This window comes from Trichechus manatus, unplaced genomic scaffold (assembly GCF_000243295.1).
Source record: "Trichechus manatus latirostris isolate Lorelei unplaced genomic scaffold, TriManLat1.0 scaffold00033, whole genome shotgun sequence".
NCBI lineage: Eukaryota > Metazoa > Chordata > Mammalia > Sirenia > Trichechidae > Trichechus > Trichechus manatus.
This window is the reverse complement of record NW_004443969.1, coordinates 9,274,557-9,298,201: the sequence shown is the minus strand read 5'-3', so window position 1 is coordinate 9,298,201 and position 23,645 is coordinate 9,274,557. Positions and strand designations below refer to the sequence as shown.

The 23,645-nt window shown below is 38.6% G+C and overlaps 1 protein-coding gene and 1 long non-coding RNA gene across 3 annotated transcripts in view; one reads left to right on the top strand and one right to left on the bottom strand.

Moving 5' to 3' along the window:
• Positions 1-677: 677 nt before the first annotated feature.
• Positions 678-22,166, top strand: LOC111820304 (uncharacterized). The gene is made up of 3 exons (XR_002823856.1): positions 678-1,141; positions 18,038-18,142; positions 21,956-22,166. It is a non-coding gene; the product is annotated as an uncharacterized LOC111820304 (long non-coding RNA).
• RAB3GAP1 (RAB3 GTPase activating protein catalytic subunit 1) overlaps positions 14,841-23,645 on the bottom strand; it is a 95,617-nt gene continuing 86,812 nt past the window's right edge. Inside the window, exons 23-24 of one of the 2 annotated variants that reach the window (XM_004375087.2) lie at positions 21,935-22,037; positions 14,841-18,324 (exon numbers count right to left, since the gene is read on the bottom strand). In XM_004375087.2, coding sequence (XP_004375144.1) covers positions 18,088-18,324; positions 21,935-22,037 — 340 coding nt within the window. In that variant the 3' untranslated portion in view covers positions 14,841-18,087. The remainder of the gene's footprint in view (positions 18,325-21,934; positions 22,038-23,645) is intronic. The other variant, XM_023730196.1, reaches the window with a different exon arrangement.

The window sequence follows — 23,645 nt, the reverse complement described above, 5'->3', positions numbered from 1 at the left end:
ATGGTCCCCACAGCCCTCTGCCCAGCAATTCAGTCCCTCAGGGAGTTTGGATGTGTCTGTGGAGCTTCCATGACCTTTCCTTGTACAAATTGTGCTGGTTTCTCCAGTATTGTGTACTGTCTCACCCTTCACCAAAGATACCACTTATCTATTGCCTTTTCAGTATTTCCCCCACACCCCTCCCATTCCTCATAACCAACAAAGATTGTTACTTTTTGTGTGTAAACTTTTTCATGAGTTTTTATAATAGAGGTCTCATGCAATGTTTGTCCTTTTGTGATTGACTTATTTCACTCAGCATAATGTCCTCCAGTTTCATCCATGTTATGAGATGCTTCAGAGATACATCATTGTTCTTTATCGTTGCATAATACTTCATCGTGTGTATGTACCATAGTTTCTTTATCCATTCGTCTGCTGATGGGCATCTAGGTTGTTTCCATCTTTTTGCTATTGTGAACAATGCTGCCATGAACATGGGTGTGCATATGTCTATTCGAGTGACGGCTCTTATTTCTCTAGGATAAATTCCTAGGAGTGGGATTGTTGGATCATATGGTATTTCTATTTCTAGCTTTCTAAGGAAGCACCATGTCATTTTCCAAAATGCCACTGCCATTTCTTGCTGTGATCACCGAGGAGCTTCCTAAAGGATCTGTGTCCAGCCTGGCTCCTCCCTGTGAACACTGTGCACAGCTTCTCTGCTTTCACTGGATAAGGCCCAGATTAGCAGTAGAGGCTCTTCCTGAGTGGTCCCCGCTGCCTCTGCAGCCTCGTTCTCTCTCCTCTGGCATCCTCGCTCCCGCCTCACACAACAGGAGCCTTTCACAAATGAGCCCTTCAGTCTGGAGCACTCTACTCGCCGCGACTTCCTACCCCCATCCTCTGCTTCACCAAATCCTCAGAGAGGCCTATTCAACTGAAAAGTAGCGGGGAGGAGTGTCTCGAGCTGGCACCAGATGTTGGCTAAGGGCTGCCCACGGCCCACTCTGCTGGTGCTGGCCCTGTGGAGTGGGGAAGAGGAGCTCATCCCCAGAGCCCAAGATAGAGGGACTGGGCCTTGCTCCTGCCCTGGTGTATGCCCAAGCAGTGGTCGTCTTGCTCAACTGCTTTCTTGGCTGATAAGCTAACCCTGCAGGAGGTAAGACTGCTCATTTTGGGGGATGTATCCATGAACACCTGTCAGACGATCACAAGCTGCCAGGGGGAAAACTGCTGGGTGGAGGTTGTGCTAATGTGAACTAGATTTTCCATTTCAAGAATTGGCCAGGTCCACTTTTCCCAGGCTGGTGCCAAGTCCTGCTTCTCAGACCTCAAGGAATCCCTGGCAGCAGCCCTTTGGCTTTCAGGAGCGAATATTCTGAAACGTCCTGGTTTCCTGGTGCCCAGTGACCAAAAATTAAAGAGGCTAGAAGACTCAGACAAAATAGTGGGGCCTCTTTTGCAGTAGTGAGGCATTCATTCATTCATTCAACATCTTGTCCATTACCTTGGGTGCCCAGAAGATGGGTTTGGCAGGAAGACTAGACACAGTAGAAGGGCTATTTGGTGGTTTTAAGCAGATAGTGGCTCCATGTTTACTCTCTGTCTTAGTCATCTAGTGCTGCTATAACAGAAATACCACAAGTGGATGGCTTTAACAAAGAGAAATTTATTCTCTGACAGTCTGGTAGGCGAGAAGTTCAAATTCAGGGTGCCAGCTCCAGGGGAAGGCTTTCTGTCTCGGTCTGCTCTGGAGGAAGGTCCTTGTCAGCTATCTTCCCCTGGTCTAGTAGCTTCTCAGCACAGGAACTTCGGGTCCAAAGGACACACTCTGCTTCCAACATTGCTTTCTTGGTGGTATGCGATCCCCATGTCTCTCTGCTCCCTTCTCTCTCTTTTATCTCAAAAGAGATTGACTTAAGACACAACCTAATCTTGTAGATTGAGTCCTGCCTCATTAACATAACTGCCACTAATCCCACCTCATTGACATCATAGAGGTAGTATTTACAACAAGTAGGAAAGTCACATCAGATGACAAAATAGTGGACAATCAAACAATACTGGATATCATGACCTAGCCAAGTTGACACATATTTTAGGGGGACACAATTCAATCCAGAACTCTCCCTCTTCCATATCCTACCCTTCAGCTGTCCCTCCCCCCACAATCTCTAGTGTCCACCCTCCAGTTCCTGGCAAAGAACAGTACACAGAAACCAAAACCCCATCGGCCTTGGGGCAGACATCTTAAGTGCACCCACCAGTGCTATTAAAGGGCTCTAGGTGGTACTAATCTTCATTGTAGGCAGCCTCTTCTCTATTCTTTCCCAGTAAGAATTTTTATTACATCTCTGTATGAATGAATTTGTTACTCACATACACAAGTATGCAACAGTCCATTCTTGGTCCTCATCTTGATGACTTAATGGTGTTTAACACAGTTGATCAACTCTGACATTGCATATTTTTTCTCTTGGCTTCTAGAATGTCACACTTCTGGTTTTCTTTCTACCTCAGTAGCCACTCCTTAGTTTCCTCTGCTGGCCCTCCTTCTCTTCCTGGTCTCTGGTTCAATCCCCAGACCACTTCTTTAAACTATGTACTCACTCCATAGGTGATCTCATCCTGTCCCATAGTTTTAAGTAAATTTCTCAAGCCCCAACCTCTTCCTTAAACTCCAAATTTATATAACCACTTGAGTATGCATTAGTTATCCATTGCTGTATAACATATTATCCCAAAACTTAGTATCTTAAAACAACATTCTTTCACACATTTTCTGAGGGTCAGGGATCTGGGAGTGTCTTAGTTGGGCAATTCTGGTTCACGGTCCCTCATGAGGCTGCAGTCATCTGAAGGCTGGGGAGGGTCCACTTCCAAGCTTGTTTATGTGGCTGTTGGCAGAAACCCTCACTCCTCACCATGGGGGCCTTTCCTAGGGTTGCTCATGACAGGGCTATGGCTTCCCCTAGTGAGTGACCCAAAAGAGAGAGGAGGAGAAAGAGACCAAAACAGAGGCTGCAAAGTTTTTTATAACCTAATCTTAGAAGAGACATGCCAGCACTTCTGCCATATTCTGTTGATCACAAAGACCAACCCTGGTATAATGTGGAGGGAACTAAACAAGGGTGTGAATACCAGGAGGCAGGGATCAACAGAGGCTGGTGCTGAGGACTGCTGACAAAGGCTTCTGTGTGGTAGGTAGCAAGCATACTGAGTGGAGCAACAGGGCAGACCTTTGTGGAAATCTGACCAGAGCGTGACACCCCCAACCTGGCAACTGTTGATTATCAGGCTATTGCAAAGTGCTACAGAAGGGGCCTGCACACTCTACCTGTCTCTCTGTGCACCCATAGCTCAGGCCTCTGAAACCAACAGGACAGACCTCCCTGGGTAACACTTTGAGTCTGTCTGCTTCCCCTTCTGCTTGGTGCTGAAGACTGCTAAGGCTAGTGTGTGCTAGGAAGCAGGAATCTTGAGTGGAGGCTACATCCTCAGCAAACATATTATGAGGAATGCTCTGAAAGCAACAAGACAGACCTCCCTGGGGGTCTGTTCAGACCATGACAACCCCTCCCCCCCACCTGGTAACTGCCAGATGCTGGGCTGATATGAATTCCTACAGAAGGTTCCCTACAGTGGAGCCAGGAGGAGGGTCACCTAAGTGGAGACTGCTCCCCTACCCACCACCACCACAAGGCCACTGGGGCTCTAAAACCAACAAGACAGATATTTCAGAGGTCCTTCTGGGAAGTCCCAGTCCTTCCTTCTGCTGATACAGAGGAAATTCTGCCTGTGCTTCCCCTGAATGCCAGCTCAGATATAAGCAGCCCAATGGAGGGAAGCCTTGGGCAAAACGTAAGCCCCCAGAAAACATGGGTACAGAAACAGAGAAGGGAAGGGAGTAATAACCAGAGAGGGAACACTGCCCCCTTGGTGGAAAGATGGATTAGTGCATAACATCTTGCCTGAGTGGAGGTGCCCGCTGGTGGACAGACTGACCACAGCATGTTCTCTGGTGTGTTTGGGAGACAATGAAAGTTGAAAACCAAGATCTGGAACTTTCTAATCCTACTTAAACTGAGGAGGAGAAGGAGCTATCACAGAGAGAGAAGAAATGGTAAGCAAAGGTCAAAGGCTCTCCCTGTCTATGAGTTTTTTGCCAAAAGTAATGCAGGCAAAAACACCAAATACTGGGGAGAACTGAGAAAGTTAACACCCATGAAAATTCCAATGATCCAACAAAAAAAACTCATAAGACACATGAAGAACAGAGAAATGATACCCCATTCAAATAAACATGACAAAGGGAGTGAAAGCATCTAGGGATGACCAAATAATGAAAAAAAATGGAATAATGTAATATAACAACATTAAACATAATTAAAGTGTTAAGGGAAAACATAGAGATTACAAAGAAATAAGGAAAATAATGCTAGAACAAAATGAGGATCTAAAAAAAGAGATATTGCAACTGAAAGGGAGAATATATATAATGAGAAACACAACAGAAAGACCAACAGATTTAATCAGGCAGAAAAGAATCAGTGAATTAGAAGATAAGACAGTTAAAATTACTGAGGCTGACAGCAACAAGAATGGAGGGAGGCTCAAGAAGGCTGAGCACATTTTAATGAAATTATGGGACAAGAGACCTAATATATGCATCATGGGAATTCCAGAAGGAGATGAGAGATAGAAAGGGACAGAAAAAATATTTGAAGAAACAATGAGAGAAAATTTCCCCAATCTAATGAAGGACATGAATCTACAAATCCAAGAAACACAAAGAACCCCATGTAGGATAAACCCAAATAGATCTACACCAATACACATCATAGTTAGGCTATCAAAAAGTAAAGATAAAGACAGAATCCTTAAAGCAGTGAGAGAGAAGCAAACAGTCACATACAAGGATCTCCAATAAGATTAAGTGCCTGTTTCTTCTCAGAAACATTGGAGGCCAGAAGGCAATGGAATGAAATATTTAATGTGCTGGAAAAAAAAAAAAAAAAAACCTGTCAACCAAGAATACTGTACCCAAGAATGGTACACTGTCCTTCAAGAATGAGGGTGACCCAAGAGACAAAACGGCCATATAAAACAAAGACTCCATTAGCCTGAGACCAGAAGAACTAGATGGTGTCCAGCTACCACCAATGACTGCCCTGACAGAGAACACAACAGGGAGTCCCTGATGGTGCAGGAAAAAAGTGGGGTGCAGAAATCAAATTCTAGTAAAAAGACCAGTCTTAATGGTCAGATTAAGAATGGAGGAACCCCAGAAGACATGGCCCCTGGACTTTCTGTTAACCCAGAACTAAAACTATTCCTGAAGCCAACTCTTTAGACAAAGAATAGACTGGACTATAAGACATAAAATGATACTCGTGAACAGTGTGCTTTTTAGTTCAAGTAGATACATGAGATTAAATGGCAGCTTCTGTCTGGAGGCAAGATGAAAAGGCAGAAAGGGATAGGAGCTGGTTGCATGGACACGGGAAATCTGAGGTGGAAAGGAGGAGTGTGCTGTCACATTGTAAGGACAGCAACTACGGTCATATAACAGTGTGTGTATAAATGTATGAGAAACTAACTTGAGCTGTAAGCTTTCACCTAAAGCACAATAATATAAAAAAATAATACACACACACACAAGGTTTAGAATGTTTCAAATGGTAAAAGAAGCCAATTACATATACTTCTTGATGTGTGGATTTTTTTTCCTCATCTTAAAAAAAAGAAAAAAGACTGAGGGTGAAGTGTCCCGGACAGAGCGGGGAAAAAATATAGAACAAAATTCAAACTCACAAAAAAAGACCAGACTTACTGGTTTGACAGAGACTGGAGAAACCCCAAGAATATGGCCCCTGGGCACTCTTTTAATTCAGTACTGAAGTCACTTCTGAAGTTCACCCTTCAGCAAAAGATTAGACAGGCCTATAAAACAAACAATAACACACATAGTTCAACCATGTGTATGAGGCTGAATGGGCATACTAACCCAAAAGCAAAGATGAGAAAGCAGGAAGGGACACAAAAACTGGATGAACGGAAATGGGGGAACCTGAGGTTGAGAAGAGGAGAGTGTTGACGTATTGCGTGGTTGGCAACGAATGTCACAAAACAATTTGTGTACTGTTTACTGAGAAACTAATTTGCTCTGTAAACTTTCATCCAAAGCACAATAAAAAAACAAAAAACCCTCAGCATACAAAGATTCAAGAAAGATGGGATTTATTATCCTTATTATGTGTAGAAGTAGATATTGTTTGGCAGCTGAATTGTGATGAAATCACTGAAGAATTTGTAAGAGCAAAGAATAGAAAGAAATGTTTTTAATTATAACAGAGATGAAAGATCTATCTAAAAATAAAATATAGTAATTTGTTGTTTAAAAAAAAAAAGATGAAGATGAAATTAAAACATTCCCAGACAAACAGAAGCTGAGAGTTCATATCCGCCAGGCCAGACCTACTGAAAATACTAATGGGAATTCTGTAGATGCAAGGGAAAAGACATTAGAAAGTATTTCAAAGACATACAGAAAAGGAAAGATCCCTAATAAAGGGAACTGTATGGACAAGTATAAGGGCTAGTAATAAGGTATTCATGCTTGATAATTCTGTTTTGTCCTTTATACTTTTTAATGACAAATGTATAAAAAGTAGAGATAAAATTATGTTACAAGGCACATGAAACATAAAGATATAATTAGTGATAACAACAAAATGGGGGAGGGGCAGGAGGAATGGTATAGGTAAAAAATTTCTTGTATGTTATTGAAGTTGGTACCAACTTATCCTAGGATGTTATAAATACTTGCTGTTAAATGTAATATTCATGGTAACCACTAAGAAAATATCTGAAAAGCATACAAAAAGGAAAGGAAAAGGGAACCAAAATGGCTCACTACAATAAAACAACAAAATACAAAAGCAAGCAATAGTAAAGGACGAAGACAAAGAAGCCTTAAGACACATAAAACACAAATAACAAAATGGCTGAAGTAAGTCACTTCTTATCAGTAATTACAGTGAATGTAAATGGACTAAATTCTCCAATCAAAAAGCAGAGAGTGGCAGAATGGATTAAAAAACCATAAGAGACACACCTTAAACCCAATCACACAAAAAGTCTGAAAGTGAAAGGATAGACAAAAATATTCCATGCAAATAACCAAAAGAGAGCTGGAGTGGCAATCTTAATATCAAAGTAGTCTTTAAGATAAAATATGTCAGAAGAGATAAAGATGGTCATTATATAGTTATAAATGGGTAAATTAATCAAGAAGATTTAACAATTACAAACATATATGCAGCCAACATCAGAGCAAACACTGATAGAACTGAAGGGAAAAACAGCACTACAATAATAGTTGAAGACTTCAATACACCACTTTCAATATTAGAACATCCAGAAAGAAGATCAACAAGGAAACAGAGGACCTGAATGACACTATAAACCAACTAGACTTAACAGACATACACAGAATATGCCACTCAACAACAGCACAATATACATTCTACTCCAGTGCACATGGATCATTCTCCAGGATAGACCACATGTTAGTTCACAAACCAAGTCTTGATGAAATCAAAAAGACTGAAATCATACAAAATATTTTCTCTGACCACAGTGAAGTGAAGCTAGAAACCATTAAAAGGAAAAAACTGGAAAATACACAAACATATGTAAATTAAACAACACACTATTTTTCCCTTGGAAGAAATCATGAATTTCCTAGAGTCAAATGAAAATGAAAGCACAACATACCAAAACTAATGGGATGCAGCAAAGGCAGTACTCAGAGGGAAACTTATAGCAATGAATGCCTATGTAAAAAAAGATCTCAAATCAAACTCCTAACTTGACAACTCCAGAAACTAGAAAGAGAAGAGCAAATTAAGCCTAAACCTACCAGAAGGAAATAACAAACATCAGAGCAGAAATAAAGAAAATAGAAAACAAAAACCAAGAGAAAATGAATAAAACCAGAAGTTGGTTTTTTGAAAAAAATCAATAAAAGTGACAAACTTTTCGCTAGACTGATAAAGGAAAGATGCAAATAACCAAATTAAAAATGAAAGAAGGGGCATTGTAACTGACCCAATAGAAATAAGGAGAATTATGACAGAATATTATGAACTGTATGGCAACAAACTAGATAACCTAGATAAAATAGACAAATTCTTAGAAGCACACAACCTCCCCAAATTGACTCAAGAGGAAACAGAGAGTCTCAACAGACCCATAACAAGTGAAGAGATCGAATCAGTGATCAAAAACCTCCCAACAACAAAAAAAGTACTGGACCAGATGGCTTCACTGTGCAGTTATACCAAACATTTGGAGAAGAATTGATGCCAATACTTTTTAAACTCTTCCAAAAGGTAGAGAAGGAAGGACTACTCCCTAATTCATTCTATGAGGCAAACATAACCCTGATACCAAAACCAGACAAAGACACCACAAGAAAACTACAGGCCAATATTTCTTAAGAATATAGATGCAAAAATCCTCAACAAAATACTAGTGAACAAAATCCAATAGCATACTAAAAGAATCATACACCATGACCAAGTGGGATTTATTCCAGGAATGCAGGGATGATTCTACATTAGAAAATGAATCAGTGTAATACACCACATCAATAGAACAAAGGAAAACAACATGATCAACTCTATGGTTGCAGAAAAAGCATTTGATAGTATTCAGCACCCTTTCTTGATGAAAATCCTAAAGAATATTGGAAATGAAGGGAAATTCCTCAATATGATTCAGGGCATATATGAAAAGCCAACAGCCAACATTATACTTAATGGAGAAAGACTGAGCTGAGAGCTTTCCTCTTGAAATTGGGAACAATAGTGTCCACTCTCACCACTTCTATCCAATATTGTATTAGAAGTCCTAGCCAGAGCAGTAAGACAAGAAAAAGAAGTAAAATGTATACAGATTGGAAAAGAAGTAAAATTATCTCTATTCATGGATGATATGATCTTATATAGAAAATCCCAAATAGTCTGCAAGAAAATTTCTAGAGCTAATAGAGGAATTTAGAAAAGTTGCAGGGTACAAGGTCAACAAACAAAAATCAGTTGGGTTTCTATACACGAACAATGAGAAATCTGAAAGATAAATTAGGATAACAATTCCATTTACAATAGTATCTAAGAGAATAAAATACCTAGGAATAAACCTAACCACGGACATGAAGGACTTATACAATGAAAATAGTAAAACACTGCTGTAAGAGATGAAAGAAGACTTAAATAAATGGAATGATGTTCTGTGTTCTTGGGTTGGAAGATTTAATACTGTTAAGATGTCAGTACTACCCAAAGTGATCTATAGATTCAATGCAATCCCAATAAAAATTCCAACAGCCTTCTTTACAGAAATGGAAAAATGAATCCTCAACTTTGTGTAGAATGGCAAGAAGTCCCGAATAGCTAAAGAATGTTGAAAGAGAAGAACAAAATAGGAGGACTTATGCTTCCTGATTAAAAAACATATTATACAGCTACAGTAACCAAAACAGCTGGGTACTGGGATAACAATAGACACAGAGACCAATGGAATAGAATTGAGAGTCTAGAAATAAACCCACATATCTATACGCAACTGATTTTTGACAAGTGTGCTAAAGTCCATTCGATAGGGAAAGAAGAGTCTCTTTAATAAATGGTGTTGGGAAAACTGGATTTCCACTTGCAGAAAAATGAAACAGGATCCATACCTCACACCATACACAAAAACAAATTCAAAATGGTTTAAGGACCTAAATGTGCAAACAAAAACCATAAAATTCTTAGAAGAAAATGCAGGGGCAACACTGTCAGGCCTAGCTTTTAACAATGGATTATCTCATATAAAAATAAAAGTACAAACAGTAAAAGAGAAAATAAATAAGTGGGACCTCATAAAAATTAAAAATTTTTGTTCATCAAAAGACTTTACTAAAAATGTGAAAAGATAAGCTACGAACTGGAAGAATACCTTCAGAAACCATATATCTGATAAGAATCTAATAACCAAATATGTATAATATAAACTTCGACAACTTAACAACAAAAAGACAAATAACCCAGTCATAAAATGGATTGTTGTTGTTAGGTGCCGTAGAGTTGGTTCCAACTCATAGTGACCCTATGTACTACAGAACAAAAGTGTCCGGTCCTGTGCTATGCTCACAATCATTGTTATGGTTGAGCCCATTGTTGCAGCCACTGTGTCAATCCATCTCATTGAGGATCTTCCTCTTTTTCACTGACCCTGTATTTTACCAAAATGATGTCCTTCTCCAGGGACTGATCCCTCCTGATGTCCAAAAGTAGGTAAGACGTAATCTCGCCATCCTTGCTTCAAGAAGCATTCTGTTTGTACTTCTTCCAAGAGAGATTTGCTCATTCTTTTGGCAGTCCATGGTATATTCAATATTCTTTGCCAACACCACAATTCAAAGACATCAGTTCTTCTTCTGTCTTCCTTATTCATTGTCCAGCTTTCACATGCATATGATGTGATTGAAAATACCCTGGCTTGGATCAGGCACACTTTAGTCTTCAAGGTGACATCTTTGCTTTTCAACACTTTAAAGAGGTCTTTTGCAGCAGATTTGCCCAATGCAATGTGTCTTTTGATTTCTTGACTGTTGCTTCCATAGGTGTTGATTGTGGATCCAAGTAAAATGAAATCTTTTATATCAATCTTTTCTCCATTTATCATAATGTTGCTTATTGGTCCAGTTGTGAGGATTTTTATTTTCTTTATGTTGAGGTGTAATCCATACTGAGGGTTGTAGTCTTTGATCTTCATCGGTAAGTGCTTCAAGTCCTCTTCGCTTTCAGCAAGCAAGATTGTGTCATCTGCATAATGCTAGTTGTTAATGAGTCTTCCTCCAATCCTAATACCCCTTCTTCTTCATAAGGTTCAGCTTCTCGGATTATTTGCTCAGCATACAGATCGAATAGGTATGATGAAAGGATACAACCCTGACGCACACCTTTCCTGATTTAAACTACACAGTATCCCCTTGTTCTGCTTGAACAGCTGCCTCTTGGTCTATGTACCTGTTCCTCATGAGCACAATTAAGTGTTCTGGAATTCCCATTTTTCCCAATGTTATCCATAACTTGTTATGATCCACACAGTTGAATGCCTTTGCATATTCAATAAAACACAGGTAAACATCTTTCTTTCTGGTATTCTCTGCTTTCAGCCAGGATCCATCTGACATCAGCAATGATATCCCTGGTTCCACGTCCTCTTCTGAATCTGGCATGAATTTCTGGCAGTTCCCTGTCGATATACTGCTGCAGCCACTTTTGAATGATCTTCAGCAAAATTTTACTTGCGTGTGGTATTAGTGATATTGTTTGATAATTTCCGCATTCAGTTGGATCACCTTTCTTAGGAATAGGCATAAATATAGATCTCTTCCAGTCGGTGGGCCAGGTAGCTGTCTTCCAAATTTCTTGGCATAGAAGAGTGAGCACTTCCAGTGCTGCATCCATTTGTTGAAACTGATATTCCATCAACTCCAGGAGCCTTGTTTTTCACCAGTGTCTTCAGTGCAGCTTGGACTTCTTCCTACAGTACCATCAGTTTCTGATCATATGCTACCTCTTGAAATTGTTGAACGTCGACCAATTTTTTTTGGCATAATGACTCTGTGTATTCGTTCCATCTTCTTTGGATGCTTCCTGCATCATTCAATATTTTCCCCATAGAATCCTTCACTACTGCAACTCGAGGCTTGAATTTTTTCTTCAGTTCTTTCAGCTTGAGAAATGCCAAGCATGTTCTTCCTTTTTGGTTTTCTATCTCCAACTCTTTGCACATGTCATTATAATACTTTGTCTTCTCGAGCCACCCTTTGAAATCTTCTGTTCAGTTTTTTTACTTCATCATTTCTTCCTTTTACTTTAGCTACTTCACGTTCAAGAGCAAGTTTCAGAGTCTCTTCTGACATCTGTTTTGGTCTTTTCTTTCTTTCCTGTCTTTTTAATGACCTCTTGCTTTCTTCATATATGATGTCCTTGATGTCATCCCACAACTCGTCTGGTCTTCGGTCATTAGCGTTCAATGTGTCAAATCTATTCTTGAGATGGTCTCTAAATTCAGATAAGATATATTCAAGGTCGTACTTTGGCTCTCATGGACTTGTTCTGATTTTCTTCAGTTTCAACTTGAACTTGCATATGAGCAATTGATGGTCTGTTCCACAGTCGGCCCCTGGCCTTGTTCCAACTGATGATATTGTGATTTTCCATCGTCTCTTTCCATAGATTTAGTCGATTTGATTCCTGTGTATTCCATCTGGTGAGTGTTTGCAATGAAGTTGTTGGTCTTGCAAAATTCTATCATGTGATCTCCGGTATCGTTTGTATCACGAAGGCCATATTTTCTACTACCAATCCTTCTTCGTTTCCAACTTTCGCATTCCAATCACCAGTAATTATCAATGCATCCTGATTGCATGTTTGATCAATTTCAGACTGTGGAAGCTGGTAAAGATCTTCAATTTCTTCATCTTCGGCCTTAGTGGTTGGTGTGCAAATTTGAATAATAGTCGTATTAACTGGTCTTCCTTGTAGACGTATGGATATTATCCTATCACTGACAGCATTGTACTTCAAGATAGATCTTGAAAAGTTCTTCTTGATGATGAATGCAACGCCATTACTCTTTAAGTTGTCATTCCCAACATAGTAGACTATATGATTGTCCGATTCCGAATGGCCAATACCAGTCCATTTCAGCTCAGTAATGCCTAGGATATTGATGTTTATGTGTTCCATTTCTTTTTTGACTATTTCCAATTTTCCTAGATTCATACTTTGTACATTCCACATTCTGATGATTAATGGATGTTTGCAGCTGTTTCTTCTCATTTTGAGTCGTGTCACCTCAGCAAATGAAGGTCCTGAAAGCTTGACTCCATCCACATCATTAAGGTCAACTCTACTTTGAGGAGGCAGCTCTTTCCTAGTCGCCTTTTGAGTGCCTTCTAACCTGGGGGACTCATTTTCCGGCACTGTAACAGACAATGTTCTGTTGCTATTCATAAGGTTTTCACTGGCTAATCTTTTCAGAAGTAGACTGCCAGGTCCTTCATCCTAGTCTGTCTTAGGCTGGCTGCTCAGCTGAAACCTGTCCGCCATGAGTGACCCTGCTGGTATCTTAATACTGGTGGCATAGCTTCCAGCATCACAGCAACACACAAGCCCCCATGGTATGACAAACTGACAGACATGTGGGGGCATAAAATGGGTAAAGGACTTGAATAGACATTTCACCAAAGAGGACATTCAAATGGCCACCCAACACATGAAAACATGTTCAACATCATTAGCCATCAGAGATGCAAATCAAACTCACAATGAGATACCATTTCACTCCCACTCAATGGCTAAGGTCAAAAAAAAAAAAAAAAACCCAAAATAACAAATGTTGGTGAGGACGCGAGGAAACTGGAAACCTTACCCATTACTGGTGGGAATGCAAAATGGTATAGCTCTTGTGAAAAAGTGTGGTGGCTCCTCAAAAATCTAAAAATAGAACTACCGTATGACTTAGCAATTCCACTCCTAGATATATACCCAAAAGACTTGAAAGGAGAGACTCAGAGACTTGTACACCAATGTTCATTGCAGCACTATTCACAATAGCGAAAAGGCAGAAACAACCTAAATGCCCATTAACAGATAAATGGATAAACAAAACGCGGTACACACATACAATGGAATACTATTTAGCCAGTAGAAGAAATGAAGTCTTGATACATGCTACAGTATGAATGGAGCTTGAAGACATTATGCTGAGTGAAATAAGCTAATCACAAAAGGACAAATTTTGTATGACCCCACTTATATAAAAAGGCAAGGAAAGGTAAAAGTATAGAGACTAAAGTTTAATAGTGGCTACCAGGGGTGGGAGAGAGAGGAAAAGGAAGGATTGTGATGGAAAAATCACATTAAGGGTAGGGCTGTACAGCCAGTTACTGTAATGCTGTCAATAAGTTGTACACCTGCAACAAGTTGAACTGGCAAAAGTTGTGTGATATATTTACAGCAACAACAAAAAAGAGTAGCCGCTAAGGCTGCTGCTGTACAACCAAAACCCTCATGGGATTTGGTTTCTTGGTTTGGAGGTTTAGGGTCATAGTTTCATGTGACATCCCAGTTAATTTGCCTAATAATGTGTTTAGTGCTTCTGTTCTACCTCCTAGTTCAATGCATAGTGCCTGGGGTATTAAAAGCTTTGAAGCAGCAATCCAAGACAATTGGTCTCTATTTACCTGGAGCAACAGAAGAAGAAGGAGAGAAAGGAGAGTCAGGAAGGGGGTTAATTGCCTCCATGAACCTTTGTCATGAGACCAGAACTGCATGGTGCCTGGCTACCATTACTGAACATTTTGATTAAAGATTCCATAAAAGAATTCTTATGAAAAGGGGAGAATGCAGAAGAGAAATTCAAATACTCATGAACTCAACTTTCTGGAGCTATGATGGCTCGATGAACCCCTGAAACTATTGCCCTGAGATAATCTTTAAAACTTAAACCAAAAATATCCCAAGGTCTTCTTAAAACCAAACAAGAGTTTAGCTTAAGTAGTAAAAAATGTCTGCCTTGAGCATTATACTCTTTTAAGAACTATGTATATGGGATTGAATTGACAACAGCAACTTGAAACACAGGAATCTTAGGGGGCAGTGAGTTTATGTTAATGGGGGAGGAAAAACTCAGAAAAGGAGGGTGAATGGTTGCACAACTTGAAGAATGTGATCAATATCACTGAATTGTACGTGTAGAAATGGATTAATTGGCATATGTTTTGCTGTGTATATTCTCAACAACAAAATAAAATTTAAATAAAAGATTTTAAAAAAGGAAAAGCCCTTTCCAGCATGACCTTTGAGACGCTTGGCAGATCTTATGACCTAAGACTCTTACAATAGTTCCTTTCTTATTACAATAGTCCCCTTTCCCCATCTTGCAATAATTCTTTTAAGTAAAGTTTTTCCTACCTAAAAAATAATAATAAAATTGATAAAAAGCACTCTCCCTTCCCTTACATAATGATTTATACTTGGTGTCCCTTAATGCAATCTCCATGAGGGCAAGGTCTTTTGTCTGTTTTGTTCATGGATGTATCTCCAGTGCCTGTAACAGTACCTGGCAGATAGTAAGTGTTCAATAAATATTTGCTGGACTAATGAATGAGATACAAACATAAATGCTGAGGGTTTAAAAAATTTCAACCTGAAGAAAAATCTGAATTATGATGGTGGATAAGAATGGATATGTGTTTGAAGAGCCCCAGAAGGAGGGCATTTTCATGCTGATTCCACAAACATTTGTCAGGCTCTTTGGATCACAGGACAGAACACATAGGAGGATAGAAAAACACTGACGATATAATTGCTACCTTCCAAGTTTACAATTTAGTACAGTATCTAGGACATGCATATACTTTCTTAGCCTCTCCATTTGCCCTACTACAGTGTGCCCATTCCACAATCCACCATATTAATTCCCTACTTAAAATACTTCAAGAACTCACTAGTGCCCTGAAGATAAAGCCTGAAGTTATTGCTGTGGCTTACACAGAACTTCCTGATCTGCCTGAGTTTACCTCATCATCTTTGTTTCCTGCGGGTTCCACACTCCAGCCAATTTGAAACACTGGCTATTCCCCAAATATACCACACGTTCTCGTTTCTGGGTTTTTATTCATTGTTTTCTCTACCTGTAATACTCTTCCTATCTCCTCCTGTATCAGTTAGCTTTTACTGCCTAACAAACCATCCAGCTCTCTCATGTTTCAGAAGACTTCTTCACACGCTGGTCTCAAGTTTCCTAGTAGGAAGACGCCAAGTCCCAATGTACTTTTCAAATCTCTGCTCGTGTCACATTTGCTCATGTCCCATTGACCAAAGACAGACATGGCAGCAGCTGCAGTCACAATGAATGGGGCAAGCTTATAGGAACGGGAAATGGGAGGAATTATTGGCATTCTTCTTAGTGAACAACTTACTATACTTCCTCACCCCTTTGTCAGCTCCTACTCATCTTCTGGTCTCAATCTAAAAATTACCTCCTTTGGGATGATTTTCCATCAGCCTGATTTTCCAAAGCCTATGTGAAAAACATCTCCCATAACACCTTACACTATTATTACATTTATTATTCTCTCTTGTCAATGAATGACTGAATGAGTCTATATGATAAATGTTGGACCTCCAGTTCAAAGAACTGGGTTGGCTGTACTGCAATTTACGGCAAAGTCATGTTAGTCTTCCCTGCCTGGCAGGGAGGTCACTGAAAGGACAGCATGTACTTTAATTTATTCTTCACTTTGTACCTGAAACAAAGTAGGCATTTAAAAATGTCTGTAAAATAAAACAAACATATAACTATAATGTAAAATAAACACATAACTATAAGGAAAGTAAAAAAGGGTAGTTGCCATTAGAAAGGCACAAAGAAAGTGTTCTTGAGGCCTCTGTTTTGCAAGATTCAGCAGGTTGCAAACACTTAGGAAGATCTGAGACAGCACAAAACTAAGTGAATTAAGACTGAAATGCCCATCAGAGGGGAGAAAAGAAGAGAAAATCAGCCACAGAAAGCAATACTCTCTTTTTTATTAGATTTACAAAGCCATTTTAAAGTCCAATCTCTCCTTTGTATATTTTGTCTTTTTTATTAACTTTCTCATTAGAAAGCAGAGAAACTCTGTCCTTGAAAGATACATCTTCTACTTGCGCTTCAATTTCTTCCAGCACTTGGTACAGCACTCAATTCTCAGGCCTGCACCCATATGGTTTACCACTTGTAATAAAGACCAGCATCTCGGAGAAAAGCACTGTAAAGGCCAGGAAGTAACCAACCAGGGCCTCCCCTACTTCACAAACACACATACATATATATATATATATATACATTTTTAATTTTACAAAAATAATATAATACACAGTTTACACAGCTCTATTAATTCTTTAAAGTTACATAGGCAAGGTTTATGCTTCAGTATGACCTTTTTAACTTTGGATTAAAGTGGGAATTTTAGGCCAAAAAAATAGATTCAAGATTACCAAACACAGGCCATATAGCAATAAAGACTTAGTAATAAATCTTGATTCTCACATAACTAGAAATATGTTGCTGTTATCTTTATATTGGGTGCTACATGTCCCTCTGGATTATTTTCATTTTAACTAAAATACAAAAGCAAAATAGTACACTAAAAAAATCCTCTACTCATTACATTAGCACACATACCAAATTATACTAACTGCATGATAATCTCTAAGCACCAAGGCTGTATTTTTAGCATGTGCTCATCTCTACTTCATTAAATACAGCACTGACAGCAACATGAAAGAAATGCATGCTGTACAGCAAGAGAAGAACAATTTGCAAACTGATACCATACATGACAAAACGAGAAAATAAATCTTACAAGATATATATAAAATTAATTTACAGTGGCTTTTAATACACAGTTTTATGAGAGGAATACATTTAGGTCACAATTACGTGGTAAAACACAAGCTATATGAAATTCTATACTTTCCTCTAGAATATTCAAAATGCTCATCAAAAGTTCATTAGTACAATAAAGATGACCACCAGGTGATTGAATAAACAGAATGTCATTCAGTATTTTAAAAACACAGGTTCTGGGAATAGAAGCTACGCTCTATTTTGCATACTTGATAATAATAAATATAACCATTAAGTGTTTACACAGACTATGAATCCAAGGCAATAACCTAGAGGCTAGTCATGAAAAAAAATAAAAATAAACACTATCCCACCAGACTGAGTACAGAGACCTACTGTTGTTTTTTCCCCACCACATACAAGGGGCAGACATCTCTTGATAGCTCAACTCATTTCCTCTGCCCTCATCAAGATATAACAGAGCCCAAGCTTGGTGCTGGAAAGTCTTTCAGATGCTGGTAAGATTCCTACTCATTTGACTGGACAGGGCCCTCTCCGTGACTCTCAGGTTCTGACTAGCATACCCTCCCTCCCACAGAAGGAGGCAGCACTGTCTCTGAAGCCACGAATGAGGTAACACTAAAAGCATTAGAAGAAGGAGGTATCTGATGAAAAGGCACCGGCAAGTCTGAAGTCCTCTTTGGTGAGAACACTGTACATCCGCTGGGGCAGAGCTTTGGAGTAAGGAGCAGGGCGGGGCACAGTGGTGCGCAAAATAAGCTCCCGGCCAGCAGGGGGTGGGAAATCTGACGAAGAGTTCTGCCTTCTTTCTTCTGGGGAGCCCATTCTCTTCAAATCCTCCTCTGGTGGAGCCATGGTTGCAGCCTTGAAGAGAAAAAATGCTAAACTCAAAAGGGCGTCAAATAAGAAACTCAGATATTTTTGAAAGACAGATGAATAAACATGATAATATACATCAAAATGTTCTACATTACTCAGTAACGCAGTCAGCTACGTTATGATTACTCAAATACACAATACAGAAAATGCAAGAAGCTTGAAACATTGTATGAGCAGCCAGAGATTATAAATAAATTGGTGGTAGAGACAGAAGGGATAAGGACTGTCAGGCAAATCTGCTTTGAAAAGCGAGGGCCATATTCAGACAACTGATGAAAAGGGACAATATAATGGAGCTGTGCTGGTTTCTTTATGTTTTTCTTTTGCAATGACCCCAGCCAAAGTCTGATGCCCTCAGTCCAGTAAAGAGCTGTTTCTCTCCAGAGTCTGGAAGGATGATTTTTATCTCAACCTTTTCAGATTCATTTGCCAAATTAAAACAGGGGAATTTGGTTTTGTTTGCTGGGCCACTAATGAGATCCAGAAGTGGTAAAAGTCCATGAAGCAATGGTCACAAAAGAGAGTTTGTAATAGTAAAAGTTCCCATTTCTTTAACATTTCATAAAATACATGATTTAATTAGACCCTTCATTTTAAGCTCTGATCACTCTACGTCTTTAAATCAATATCATCGATTTGGGAAAAAAAAAAAACTATCAACCAATCATTCTGGTAACAGAAACATGAAATCACATTCTGCTAAACACCAGCAAAAAGGTATACCAAATCCAGACTGTTAAAGAGGTGGTTAGTCTTAATGACCTTATGAAGTTAGAGGCATGGGAAAGAACAAGGAACTATGAGGGACAAAGGCTATTTTGTTACCTCATCAGAAGATTCAGTCAGCTTGAGAAAGGGTGAGAGAAGAAACAGTGATGAAAGGGAAACAAGCAAGATGGTTTAAAAAGGGCTAGACAAGAGATTTCAAGATTATTTCAGAGACAGCATGCGCTGCATTAAGGAACATGATCCTATCAAAAGAATATCAAGACAAAGTCACACACACAATACACCGAGCTGTCAAATACAGCAGACACATCCCACTAGTCATGCATCTGATGGTCCAACAGGTGAGGTACAAAGTGTCATTTAATGGAAAAATGGTACAACAAAAATCTAGCTCTTCTAGTGAAAAATTAAGATGCTAAAAAAAGTGTTCATGGCTTGAAAAATAGATAATCCAATGAATTTAAGCACAAATGTCTAAGACTGAAGTAAAATCCAGTAAGTCATTTATTTGCTGAATGCCATTTAAATATCTATATATTACGGAGGCATACACATGATCAAGTTTATTAAGAATTTATACTTTTAAGGAAAAATATAAGTCCATAAAATGACTATGCTATAAAAAATTCCATCATAACTTTTAAAAAAAGTTAAAACCTTGATTAATAAAATTAATAAGGTATCAATTAATTATGAAAAACAAAAAAGTTCATAATTTTAGCAGTTTGCTTTTAGCTACATATTTAAGAACTGAGTTTAAAAATGTACCAACCAGACTGCCTATTATATGGGTTACACAGTCTTAAGCTGCCTAAAAACATTCGCTACAAAGTTTGAAGTTTGAAATCTCTTAAAATTACATGTGTGATGAAGGTACAATTTAAGTATCCATTAACAGCGTTTAGTTATTTATACAATGAAATGCAATGAGGACATTAAAAAAGATGATAACACTACCACATTTATTGATGTAGAAAGAACATAGTAAATTATATAATCCTATTTCTGCAGAATATACATATATTTATCTATATATTAAATGTTGACAGTGATCATCAGTGGACAGTGAGATTATTTGATTAATTTTTTCTTTAAAATTTTCTGTATTATCTTTTTATAATGAACCTTTATTTAAGCCTGGGGGGCAAAGGGAAGCTATTGCCATTTTGGGGAAAATAATTTTGCTTACCCATCCAAAACAAGTAACATTTTCAGTATTAAAAATAAAAATACTTTAGATTTTAAATCCTTATAACACACAATTTAAAAAAAATGATCAAAGAGGCAAGCGTTTTTGCAATATGAGGAAAATTCATACTGGTGGTACCAAGGGAATGTGCTTGTAAGCTTCTGGCTAGTGAGCTGGCAAAGATGCAACAGGATGTGAAAACATACTAGGTTCTTGGTTACATGCCAGTGACAAAAACAAAATAAATCAAAGTAAGCATCTATTGTTTGCTAGAACTCTAAATTATAAGGAAATAAAATACTTGGTTTTTCACTTGAAATTCTTAAATTTAGGGAGTTTCCTGAAAAATGATCTCAATTTTTAGCTTTTGCTAAAAATTCAGATCAGTATTTGACTACTGTTTTGAATATGTTAAGCAGATGTATTTCAGATGGACTCTAAAAGGGATTATGAAGTTATTCCATGTGTAGGCGTATGAAAATTCTTTTTATTTAATTCTGAGAATTATACCCTCAAAACTGGGTCATTATAGTGTCATCACAGTGCCAAGTAAGGGGCAACCAGTACCTAGCGCACATCCTAGTATTTTTATCAGAATCTCTGATATGAACGAGCACCTCTCTAACCAGGAAACATGATCTTTGTAAACCATTAAGAGAGTGTACCAGTACAAAGCAGACTTAATGTCACCTTCATAAAAATTCAAATCTTAATAGCTCATGAATGTCAGAAGGGACTACATAAATTTTAAACCTCCACTAGTAGAGGCAAAGATGAATTAATTTTCCAAATTGGGCTTTCCTTCTGTGCTGAAGCCTCAGTTTCTATAGTCCTAAAAATCTGAAATATTCCTCTTCGTTCTCAGGAAACCTCTAACGTTAGATCTGTCTTCACTATTACAAGAATAGTTACTTTTACAATTCAAACTAAGTTGTGAATCCATTTGCAGTACAGGCAGTCCCCAGGTTACGAACGTCTGACTTAACAGACAACTGGTACTTAAGAACGGACTGCCATAAAGCCTATTGTATTAAAAATTTGAGTTAAATACATACAACTGTTTGTAATAATGCGCACACACAACTTTGTGAGGCTTATGAAAACACTGTGCGGTCTGGAACTGTTCCTAAGTTTTACATATGTATAGAAAGGTAAAATATATACTATATACTAAGACAAACATTTGACTAACTGATGCTACATAAGAATCTTATGTATCTGTTCGACTTACCTACAAATTCAATTTAAAGACAAACTTAGGAACAGATCTCATTCGTAACCCGAGGACTGCCTGTATGTGGGGTTTAAAGATGGTATAACAGTTGAACTCTATTCTAATTTGAAAGTCGTAAAACATTTTTTCCACAGCACAGCACAGCACTGGCCACTGCTGAGTACCTACCAACTTCTGTAACAATGGATTTCAGACCCTTCTAATTTCTGAAATTTATGTCCTAAAATATGCTTACCATTTTACCTAAACCAACATAGGAGAGCAAATGGATTTCAAAGACTTAGAAGTCACAGTAAGAGTAACTGCTCCTTCGATGTTCAAATCCAATGCAGATTTATACTCAGCAGCTGTAAAATCAGCTGTGTGTGTGGAAGTCAAAACCGCATCTTACTGAGTAGCAGTCTGGGGAGGTGATGACACAGTAACTAAGGAATCTCACATACCCTTTGTGCATTCACAAACAGCTTGTGAACGATCCTGCCAGCATGTCCTTGTCCTGCACCGACGACTAACACTTCAGGCTGCTCCAAAAGGCAACTCACAAACCTAGGAGAGAAGTGGTGGAAGAATGGAAAGCGAGCTGCTCAGTTCACGTTGTGTCAATCCTCCCAGATTAACTTTGTTGACAAATCTTCAAAATGACACTGGCTAAATCTACCAACGTGGCAGTGAAAATTTTAGACAGGAAGACTGACATTTAGAATTAAAATCAACTCACAATTGTCTTTTCAATTGTTTTCATAAAAATTTTTGAAACCCTATTTCTGTCAAAGCATTAAGATGAAACAGTCAATCTTTTTCTGACTAGAAGCTTAAGAAATGCTACGCTAAATAAAAGATCAATTTTAGGGGAACAACAGAAACAAAGCTTTATGTATCCAGCAAAGCAACGACCCTTATTTCTAGTTCTTGTTCTTCTGAGTGGGGTGTGTGCATGTATTGTGTGTGTGGTTTGTATATGCTTAAAATACGTTTTGCTGGGCAAAGTCTCAATGGTAAACAGTGTCATTACGTGCTGGGAACACTGTAATTCCAAGTATATCACAGATAACGTATGGTGGAGCTAACAGAGTCGGAGGCTCAGAGCCACCACGCCCGCACCACCTGCTCACTAATTCATACCGCTATTTTAGAAATGATTCCATTGATTAGAGATTATTCTTTTCACTTAAAAGGAAGGAATTTTCAAGAGCAAAGAAGGCCGGCAGAAAATTTTGCTCAACAAAAGACATAAAATAAATTTCAAACAAAAACTTATTCAAAGCTATAGCAAATGCCTTGTCATAATTACTTATTATTTAGCGTCAATAATGCCATTACTTGTGGAATTTTAAGGCTAATGACAAATTTTAAACATATGACAAATTCGAGTTGCTGAACAAGCTAATTTGGAAACACGTTCTCTATGATTATTAAAACAACACTGTCCTTTGAAGCACTGTGGAGAAACAAGCAGGGACTCATACTGACAGGGGCACCACTGGCAATGGTGCTGAGTTTCATGAGGAGGAAAAGACCGCCCGATTATTTGTTTTATCTTGGAGAGGCCATCTGGTCACTCTTTCAAAACATATTTGCAAGATACATGGGATGTGCACCTTTGCTATCACAAATCTTTCTAAAAATAAACAACTAGGACTTATCAGCAGAAGTATAGTTACAGAACATCTCGCACTGTGGCCAGGGAACAGTGAGAGCAGAAAGCAAAGCTTTGGGGCACTGGGAGTAACAGTTAATAGCTCCTCCAAAGGAAAGTGCAGGCACCACAATCTTCAAGAGCAAACAAAGAAACCTCTAGAAAATGGGACTCTGGTAGACTTTTCTAAAAGTGAGAACACCTGGCAAATACTCAGAAATGCAGTAAAGGTCAAACCTTATGAAAATTAAATATATTTCTCTGTCTTTAAACCAAAACCAAACCCACTGCCATCAAGTCGGTTCCGACTCATAGCGACCCTATAGACAGAGTAGAACTGCCCCACAGAGTTTCCAAGGAGCAGCTGGTGGATTCAAACTGCCGACCTGGTTAGCAGCAGAGCTCTTAACCACTTGACCACCAGGGCTCCTAGTCAATGCTTATTTCAAATAATATTTGAGTACCACAAAAGAATCTCAATATTCTGTTACAATCTCTCTGAAGAGAGTGGCAGCTTT